The 9,468-nt window shown below is 43.7% G+C and overlaps 1 protein-coding gene across 1 annotated transcript; it reads left to right on the forward strand.

The window, feature by feature from the left end:
• The first annotated feature begins 234 nt into the window (after nucleotides 1-234).
• On the forward strand, nucleotides 235-8,777 carry GCC1 (GRIP and coiled-coil domain containing 1). The gene is made up of 4 exons (XM_073652576.1): nucleotides 235-373; nucleotides 2,792-3,286; nucleotides 4,701-5,223; nucleotides 6,574-8,777. Exons 2-4 carry the CDS (start codon nucleotides 2,814-2,816, stop codon nucleotides 7,684-7,686), a joined length of 2,109 nt encoding a protein of 702 aa, XP_073508677.1. The 5' UTR covers nucleotides 235-373; nucleotides 2,792-2,813; the 3' UTR covers nucleotides 7,687-8,777.
• The last annotated feature ends 691 nt before the right edge of the window (nucleotides 8,778-9,468 follow it).

Consider the following 9,468-nt stretch of genomic DNA (forward strand, 5'->3'; position numbering starts at 1 on the left):
TTTTCCCAAGTCCCCAAATTAGAAGAGAGGTCGGAGTGAGGCCTGTAAGGAGTACAAGGATCAGGGCTGGTGACTCCTCAGGGGAAATCATCGGAGCCAGACCACAGTGTCCCCCTCCCCCAACTGCACTATGGCGAGCGCTGCCGCATCACGTGCCCCGGGAAGACGCGGCCACCAGGACACGGACTTGCCACCCCGCGTATTGCGTGTACAGGAAGTCCGCTGTCCGCCATATTTGTACACCCGCCCGTGAAGTAACCGGAAGTAACGTAAATACCGGAGATGGATCCGGGTAGGCACGGTTGACGAGCTGGGGAGCAGACACGTCAGTCGCACCTCCCGGGTGCTTACCGGCTTATGGGAGACCTGGGAGGTAAGTACCGGGGTGCGGGGCTGCTCCGGCTTCACACCTGGGAGGGGAAGAAGTGATCACTGCTTATGTGCTGGAAGTCTGCTCAGTGCAAAGGATGGAGCTCTGTGCCCGGGTGACAGCTCCTGTCAGAGATCATCTGTCTACATATTATCTATCACCTGCATGTCATTTATCAATCATCATTTATCTACATATTATCAGTCATGACAGCTATCTGTAGATATACATGTCAACGATCTTATATACTGTCTATCGGTATACATGTAATTTATGTACATATTATCAATCATCTATCTTGTATATCTACATCATCTGTCAATCATATCATCTATCAGTATATACATGTAATTTATCTATACATAATCTATCTAATCCAGGGATTTCAAACTGAAACACACAGAGGGCCAAAATGAAAAACTTCAACAAAGCTGCAGGCCAACCAGTATACCATATAATGGGCCGCACACAGTCCTCCATACGGTATAATGGGCCCTCCATACGGTACTATGGGCCCCACGTAGCCCTCCATACGGTACTATGGGCCCCACGTAGCCCTCCATACTGTACAGTGGGCCCCACGTAGCCCTCCATGCTGTACAGTGGGCCCCACGTAGCCCTCCAAACTGTATAATGGGCCCCACGTAGCCCTCCAAACTGTATAATGGGCCCCACGTAGCCCCCCACGCAGAATGATGGGCCCCACGTCGTCCTCCACGCAGAATGATGGGCCCCACGTCGTCCTCCACGCAGAATGAGGGGTGGTGGTTCTGGTGTTACAGGCCAAATAAAACCACCCTGTGGGCCCGATTTGGCCCATGGGCCAGAGTGTGATACGTATGATCTAATCTCTCCACAAGACCCTGTTATCACTAGTAATTACTGTGTATGGAAATTAATACATGTGGATACCTGTTGTCCTTCAATTGCTTTTTTCAAAAAGTCACCGCTGCCATTTCAGTAACTTGTGTGTAAAGGGCTAGGGTATAATGTGTGTTTTTTTCCATTGTGGTAGTGTTGGTCTCGCTGCAGCACCACCGTCATCCCTAAAGGTTTTGGTGAGCAATGCAGGGAGAGCGAGAGTTAATGCTTGTTATAATACACAGGACATCAGTCTCCGGTATAATAATGGGACGTGTACACTTGTGATATACCTCCCCGGCTGTATGATCAGAGCTCTTTGTTTGTGGAACAAGTGAATAATATATTAGAAAGATCTGATCACATGAATATTTATATACCTGTAGAACACCTTTAGCCAGTTTGATTCTTACTAGCTCATACATTTTGTTACTGCCTAGTTCTTTGCATCATTTTCTTAAAGGGAACTTGTCAGTGGTTTGACCCTCTAAACTGGTGTCACTGCTATAAGAACATAGAAATGCGTGGCATCAATATTAAAGCATGCCACCAGCAGATAATCGTCAGATGAGCATTTGTAGGAACACTGGTTCCTGATTATCTGCTGGAGTAAACGTGCCAGTGATCGCCTAATGCTGGCAAAAACCATTGCTATTAGCAGCCCAGTGGAAATAGGGGATGTGCTGCTGATAACAGTTCTGTTCCCATACGGTATCATATCTTATTAGTGATTATTCCATCATTATCATTGTTTGTCAACTAGTGTAAACAAGCTGGTAAATGAGTGCCGAACAACTTGTGTATAGTCAATTGGCGTTTGTTAATGGTGTATTGGTGAGCACACATCAGACATGTCCGGTTGTCCATATTTTCTGAAGGGAAGTGTGTTATGATTTTAGGGCCAAATTTTTCCATGTAGATTTGATTGACACCTGATTCCACCTGCATCATCCACTGTCACCTGCACAGATGTTAGTTAAAGGGGTTGTCCAATTTCAGAAAACTTTCTGCTATAAGCTGCTGTAGTTATAAAAAAACAAACAAACTGAGCATTGCTTACACTTCCCGGGTCCAGCATTGGTTCTGCACCTCTGCCCTGATCAGTGAGCTCAGCGGCCCTGCTCGTGTAGATGGCACGATTTTCTGAGCTCACTGAGTGGCTGCAGCGCTGTCAACATGATACCAGCACTGCAGCCAAACAGAGCCCAGGTCTGGCCCTGCATTTGCGGTGGGTAAATAAAACTTATTTTTATAAATACCACAGCTTATAGCAGAAAGTTTTCTGAAAACGGATCATCCACTACTGAACAACCTCTGCTTAAAGGGAATCTATCAGCAGGTTTTTGGTACCTCATTTGAGAGCAGCATAATGTAGGAAAAGAGACCCTGATTCCAACAATGTATCACTTGTATTACTGGGTGCCGCAGTTATAACAGAGTTTTTAGATGTAGAATGTAGCAGAGCTCAGAAAGCTTTCCCCGCCCACACCAGACTCTGTATGTACATTGTCTATTGAAAGTAAGCTGTGGTTTTTGCTATATATATGTTTTTTCTTGCAGGGTGAAGACTTGAGTAGCAACCATGGAGAAGCTGGGTATGAATTTCGGAGGTGGCCCCAGTAAGAAAGAACTACAAGAATTGGTGGAGACTCAAAGGAAGCAGCTGCTTCAGTATCAGACTCGGCTAAAAGATGTTGTGAGAGCATACAAGAGTCTCTCAAAAGAAAAAGAGGCTTTAGAGGCCAGTCTTCATGTCCTGTCCACTTCTCAGGAGCCTGGAACCCTTTCCTCAGAGGTTGAGGAGCCACATGATGACCAGCACTCCACACACAGTGAGGATAGTGTGGACACAGCAGGGAGCCTGCCCAGCGCTAGAGGTGGAGAGACCAGTGAGGATGAAAGACTGGAACCAGCTCAGCACCATGGTGGTGTGGAAGAGGCGAGTGGCTCAGAAAGTGGGGTCAGCACAGCCAGCGGAGATGGTGGTCCCTCTACTGTGGCAGATACAGACAGAAGGATGGTGCAGCTTAAAAATCAGCTCTCCACACTAACCAGGTAACATATGCATTGCAATTAATGCATTAATGTACCACCTTGTCCGCCCATTTATATTTAGTTTTGAAAGTATTACAGACATTATAAAATGGAGTGTAAAGTTTATCATGCTAGAGGGAGTCTTAATATAGTTTTCTGGTCCCTCTTTTTTTAAGCATCTTTGAAAGAGATTGCTGACGTGAGGCCATTTCTCCATTTATTCTCCACCTGGATGAAACGGTATGCTCGTTCATCGGCTGCTATGGAGAAAACTGATTGATACAATAGACTTCACACATACAAACTGTATAAAGGGGTTGTCCACTACTAGGACAACCCCTTATTGAACTAAATCTTTGGCCCCGATAAATTAATAAAGCCTACACTCACCTCCCATGCTGGCCCCGTTTCAGCGGTGTCGGCACTCGCGGTTCTGGGGCTCTCATGTGGTTGTTGTGACACGTGACCTCAGTGCCAGCGTCACTGTCTCCGCTTTCGAACAAATTGAACATGAAGAGGAAGTCTGGGCTGCAGCTGATCTCTGACTTTCCTCTTCATGTTCAATTCGACAGGAGGCGGGGACAGTGACGCCAGCGCTGATTGGGTGCCAGGCTCATGTGTCACAACAACCGCATGGGAGCCCCAGGACCGCGAGTGCCGACACCTCGGGAACGGCACCGGTGGTGAGTATAAGCTTTTTATTTTATCAGGGCCAAGCATGCAGGATGACAAGGAGTTCTCCAAGTAAAGGGGTACTCCGGGGAGATAAAAATTATTTTAATGGACATTTCTTCATAAACTATAAAGATAACATCCATAGCACTGTTTGTAATCCTGACAGTACCTGCTATTGTATGTGACAATGGATCGGCTCCTCAGTGCTCCCCCTTCCCTTTGGGAAGTTACATCACAGATAAGGGGGCATGGCCTGCTTCTGACTTCTAGTGACAGCTAGCCTATGATAAACTCTCTGTCCATGCAGTCTGAGATCAGGGCGCGTGGTTATCCCCTGCCAAGCTATTAGTCCCTCTATCTGAGCTGTGCCAGCCCTCACCTTCCCCTTTCCACTCAGGATCCATGCCTTCTAATTTCACATCTTCTTTATTACAATCATAGCTCCCTCCACACTCCTGTATATGACATAAAGAAGCAGCGAACAACTGCAAAACAAGCCATGATAGTGCCTAGTGTGTACTGTCGTGTGTCAGGCAGGGAGCAGAGGCAGAGCGCTGACCGACACATCAGTGCTCTGATTAAAAACACAAAGGGGGCATCAAAGAAGACATTTCAGGAAAAACACCTTGGGAGGTTTTCTAAAGCATATCTTGATGCATTTACATTTTTAGTTTCTATGGGATAAAAAGATGACATCCTAATATATGATGTTGAAGAACATTTTGGTTGTAATATCAGTTTTTTTGTTTTCTTCCATCAGTGCTTTGGCCACAGTAACACAAGAGAAGTCTCGCATGGAAGCCTCCTACCAAGCAGACAAGAGAAAGGCAAAACAGGAGATGGAGGAAATGGCACAAAGAATGGAGGAAGAACATGACCATTTACGAGGGGAGATTCAAGGACTACAAGCTCAGATAGCAGAGAACAGGGCGAAACTGATCAGTCACCAACATGACCGCGCACAAGAGCAGGCAGATCATGCAGTCATGCTGAAGGAGTTACAGCGTCTAGTGCAAGGAGAGCGTGACCAGAGGCAAGAGGTAGAGCTGCGGCTGGAGGAAGCCAGGCAAGAATTGGTGGGTAGATCTGAACTTGTTGTTAGAGCCGAGATAGCAGAGGAACAAAGCAAAAAGGTCCGCAGGGAAATTGAAGAATTGAAAAAGGACCTTTCTGAGGCAAGGAGACAGAGAAAAGAGCCTGACCCTATGGTGCAGGAGCTGCAGGGAGAGCTTTCTGCGGTGAAGAGAGATCTGGAAGCCCTGCTACAAGAGGAAAGGCATAAGGTAAGCTTAATGGAACAAGCACAGAAGATATTACACAGGCTGCTGTAGGCAACACTTATAGCACGAAGCATATTACAAATTTACATAACTTCTAAATTAACAATGATTAAACTTCATTTGCGTATAAAATGGAAGACCAGCTTCATTATGCCTAGTTAGTACATAGTAGACGTCACTCACAATAAGCGCATGCGTGATACATTTCTGTATGTTTTCCGTACCTCAGTATCTCATCCAGAATTGATAGATGAAAATGTTAAAAAGGATCGGTTACCAGATTTCACGATACAAACTGCATACACTATTTAATAGACCTGGTGAGGTTGGTGTACTTACTTTGAAGATCCATGTCAGAATGCCTGTATAAACCTATTTCTTGCCTAACATTGATATATCCATTGTATGAGTCCAGCAACCTATCCAATTCTCATTTCAATATTCGGCTTATAGAGACATTCTGACATGGATATTCATGTTCAGTACACCTGCCTCATCAGTCTTCTCAGTTAACACCTTTACTGCCGTGGACCTATGTGATACTTTTGGCCATTACTTCTAAGATATAAGTGACCTAGATTACCATTTGCCTCAGAGCTGGTGACAGCGAAAGGATTGATGTAGTGCCTCTTACCAAGATTACATTCACAAATTAGGGGAAAAAAAATTGAGGTTTGCAACTTGAATTTTTTTAAAGCTGCTTTATTCAAGAACAGGACCACTTGTTTCCATACATTGTGCCAGTATCCAGGTTAGCCGCAATTATTTTCTGGTAGAAACCACATTACATAAAAGTCAGAAGAACCCGCTGATAATTGGCTGACCATCCAATGTATTTGGGGGTCTCCTTACTCTCGTGACAGATGAGGTTGGGGGAAGAGAGAGACCTGGTCTGATGAATTTCAGCCCCTGATCCTTTGGTTGTCTAAGATTTAAGCCGCTGCCAGACAATTCTGGCTGTAAACCTCTCATAGAGAACATAGGAATGTTCTGCTTGGGGAAGTTGGGAGATGGCTGCTGACCAAACAATTTTCAGCAGACCGCTATCTGATGTGTATGGGAGCCCTTAATTAAAGGAGAGCCAAAAACATGGCTGTCATTTCCAATGATGTACAAGTTAATCCTTGTTGATCTTATGCAATATTGCAGTATTTTCTTACATCTTGTCTGTGAAGAAACCTTTCTTTTTATATGGGAAAAGATAAACTGTGTGTTTTCCATCAGATGGTAAATCTGTGTCTGGTAATGTCTGTTAACGTGATTCTGACCATTGAAATTCCATAATATATTTCTCATTTGTAGTTTTTAAGTCAATTTCTTTTTCCTTAAATTATCCTTTAAAATTTGTTTCAGAGGCTGGAGGAAGATCAGCATAATCAGCAGAGGTTCCTTCAAGAAGAGGAAAGGATACGCTCTCTTGAGTCTCAAGTATCTGAGCTATCTGAGCTCTTGGGAGCAGCTGAGACATCGAAACAGAGGGATCAAGTTGCTATTCGTAAACTACGAGAGCGCCTTTTGCAGCTAGAAACCGAGAACAAAACAATTGCAATGGCCACCTCAATGCATCCTCCACCTGAAGCTCTTGTCATGAAATCATCAGTGGGTGAGGATGTGGATGATAGTCCAGAGCAGCGTGGATCTGCTCTCTTTTACCAGCAGGAGCTTCAGCAGGTAAAAGAAGAGTTTGAGCGTTACAAAGCTCGAGCTCAGGGAGTGCTGAGAACCAAAGGGGCACGCGAAGGAGAGCTGGAAGCTGGCAAGCAGAAGTTGGCAGAGTTTAAAGAAAAGTATCTCAACCTGAGATTTTCTTCTGAGGAAGCAGAGGATAAACACAAAGCAGAAATGGAGGCTGCACGCAAGGAACTTGTGCTATTAGCACAGACTCACAGACAGGAGCTTGAACAAGTGCGCAAAGAAAGTCGTGAGAATATAGCACGAATGGAGGAAGAGTTAAGACAACACAGAGAACGTGTCTTGGCTGTGCTTAATGAGAAGGAGCAAGAACTAGAAAGGTTGAGAGAAACTAAGATACCTGTAGGCATATGCCCACCTTTTCCAGACCCCTTAGAAAATGGGTTAGAGCTTCCTCCGAACAACTCATCAGCTTTTCTTGTATATATAGATCAGCTATCTCGAAAAGAAGCGGAGATTGGGAACCTGCGGCGCAGAAAACATGAACTAGAGGCAGAACTGCAAAGCATGCAGGAACGGTTAGCAGAGAACCAGGAGGAGTCTCACACTTTACGTGAGCAGGTCAATAAGGCTATGCGGGACAGAAGCAGGGAGGGGGCAAACATGGAATATCTAAAAAATGTTTTGCTAGGGTTCTTGACTCTTTCGGATCCCCTGGGTAGACAACGTACATTAAGTGCACTTCTGACAGTCCTGCATTTCTCCCCAGAAGAAAGAAATGCAGCCCTTAGAGCACAGGATGGGAGTAGGTGGTGGGCAGCGACTAAAAGGTGATCTAAAGTCTGACATAAGGGAGTGTTCTAATATTATTGTCACTGACAACACTTTTTACAAGTGATTTTGACATTTTCTGAACTATTTGCTATTTTATCTTGGGACCATAAATAACAGGCGACAGTAATGAATATTGGATAAATTCTCTGTAAACACAAAACCAGAGTGGAAACCATTTTTATTAATATTAAACTCTATTAACTATGAAAGCTATGTTTTGCATCCACCTGCTAGAAGTTATGTTAGTATACTGTACGGGCACAACTATCAGCAGTATTCTACACCATAGCCTAGCTATAATACTTTTGTTTTACCTAAAAATTACTTAAAGGGCTCGTAACGCAAGCACACACAGACTAATTTTTTTCCTAACCTGCCGATACCAGTGGGCTCGGCCTATAGTCTGTATATGGGGGCTTCACGACTCTTCCCCCAACAGATGATGTTGGAACAGCTAAGGATAAGGCATGTCTGATTTCAGACTGTTGATCATTTTGTTCTTGGTGAGATAAGCTCCAAAAGGAGTCTGGCTGCGGCATGCTCATAAGAAGGACCGGAGTGCTCCTATGTGTGGAGGAGTTGGGATAAATGGCCGGCAAACAGCTCTCTTGTGTATGTGGGACTTTACGCTGACCATACATGGACTATTTAACTACAGATCATTGGCAGAACCAGCTTTATCGAGTAACTTCTGGAGTTAATCCTATTAGTATAACCACCGCAGACATCATACAATCAGCACCTCTTAGCAAATTTGACGCCATCTGCCAATGGTCTGCAAATATCTCATGTCTATGGTCCCCTTCAGAATACAATTACAATTTGCTTATTTAAAACATTATGGAAAGATCACAAACTAAGTTATTAACAGCAGAAATAAAAGTTGAACAGTGTAAAGTTACCACTTTGCTGCTCTAAGGTTCGGACTTCAATATGACTTTAGTTGTGCAACTGTTGAATAAATTGGACATGTACATACAACCTCTACATCGCCATCAATGACTGTAACGGTCTGTGTTTCTAAGACCGGGAGATGCATAAAAGTGATAACTTCATGTTGATGTTTTGCTGAATAAAATCGAATGGGGACATGCCTGTTCTGCAAGATTTTTTTTTATTGAAGCCGAAAAGCATTATGCCCGTGACTCATGGAGGCTATAGCCTCACGTAGAAAATCATGGCACTGTTTGTGCATCTAATACTCTAACCCAATATTTAAAAAGAAATGTCTGGAAAGCGGGATATGTGATTAAAAACAAAAAATATATACTTTTGGTAAATCTTTTGCTACTCAGGTGGTCCTGTTGTAATATTTAATGGCTGTCCTACAGTGCTGATGTTCTGATCTGCAATTCACCGCAGCAGCCACTCACTGGTCCTAGTGGTTTGGCCAATAACTAAGGCCAATGATTGTAGCTTTAATATAGCACAATTTGCATGGTAGTCACATTCCAAAAAAAGATGCCCAGCCATGACTTGACTAGACTTTCATATAAATTTAGTTGAACAAAAAGTGTAAAATTAAAAAGATCCTTTCTAGTTAATATACAGAAAAAAATGACTTTTTAAAAAACTGGATGAAATGTTCATACTAAAGTCCATGGATCTGTCCGCATTACTTGTAAACCTAATAAAAGGTTATTTGAATTTAATACACAATTGCTTTGTGTCTATATAGACAAGAGCTGCACACAGGTTGATAAAGGGGTTGTCCAGTGTAAAAAGAAAAGACTGCTGTCACTGTGATGGCAGACTGCCAAATCATGACAGGGTGCAATGTGT

The sequence above is a fragment of the Phyllobates terribilis genome, unplaced genomic scaffold (genome assembly GCF_046119375.1).
Source record: "Phyllobates terribilis strain yellow unplaced genomic scaffold, ASM4611937v1 Scaffold_11__3_contigs__length_659146591, whole genome shotgun sequence".
Taxonomy (NCBI): domain Eukaryota; kingdom Metazoa; phylum Chordata; class Amphibia; order Anura; family Dendrobatidae; genus Phyllobates; species Phyllobates terribilis.

Coding starts and splice junctions, on each gene's coding strand:
- GCC1 (XM_073652576.1), top strand. CDS start 2,814: ATGGAGAAGCTGGGTATGAATTTCGGAGGTGGCCCCAGTAAGAAAGAA. Junction 3,287..4,700: donor CAGCTCTCCACACTAACCAG/GTAACATATGCA, acceptor TTCTTCCATCAG/TGCTTTGGCCACAGTAACAC. Junction 5,224..6,573: donor TACAAGAGGAAAGGCATAAG/GTAAGCTTAATG, acceptor AATTTGTTTCAG/AGGCTGGAGGAAGATCAGCA.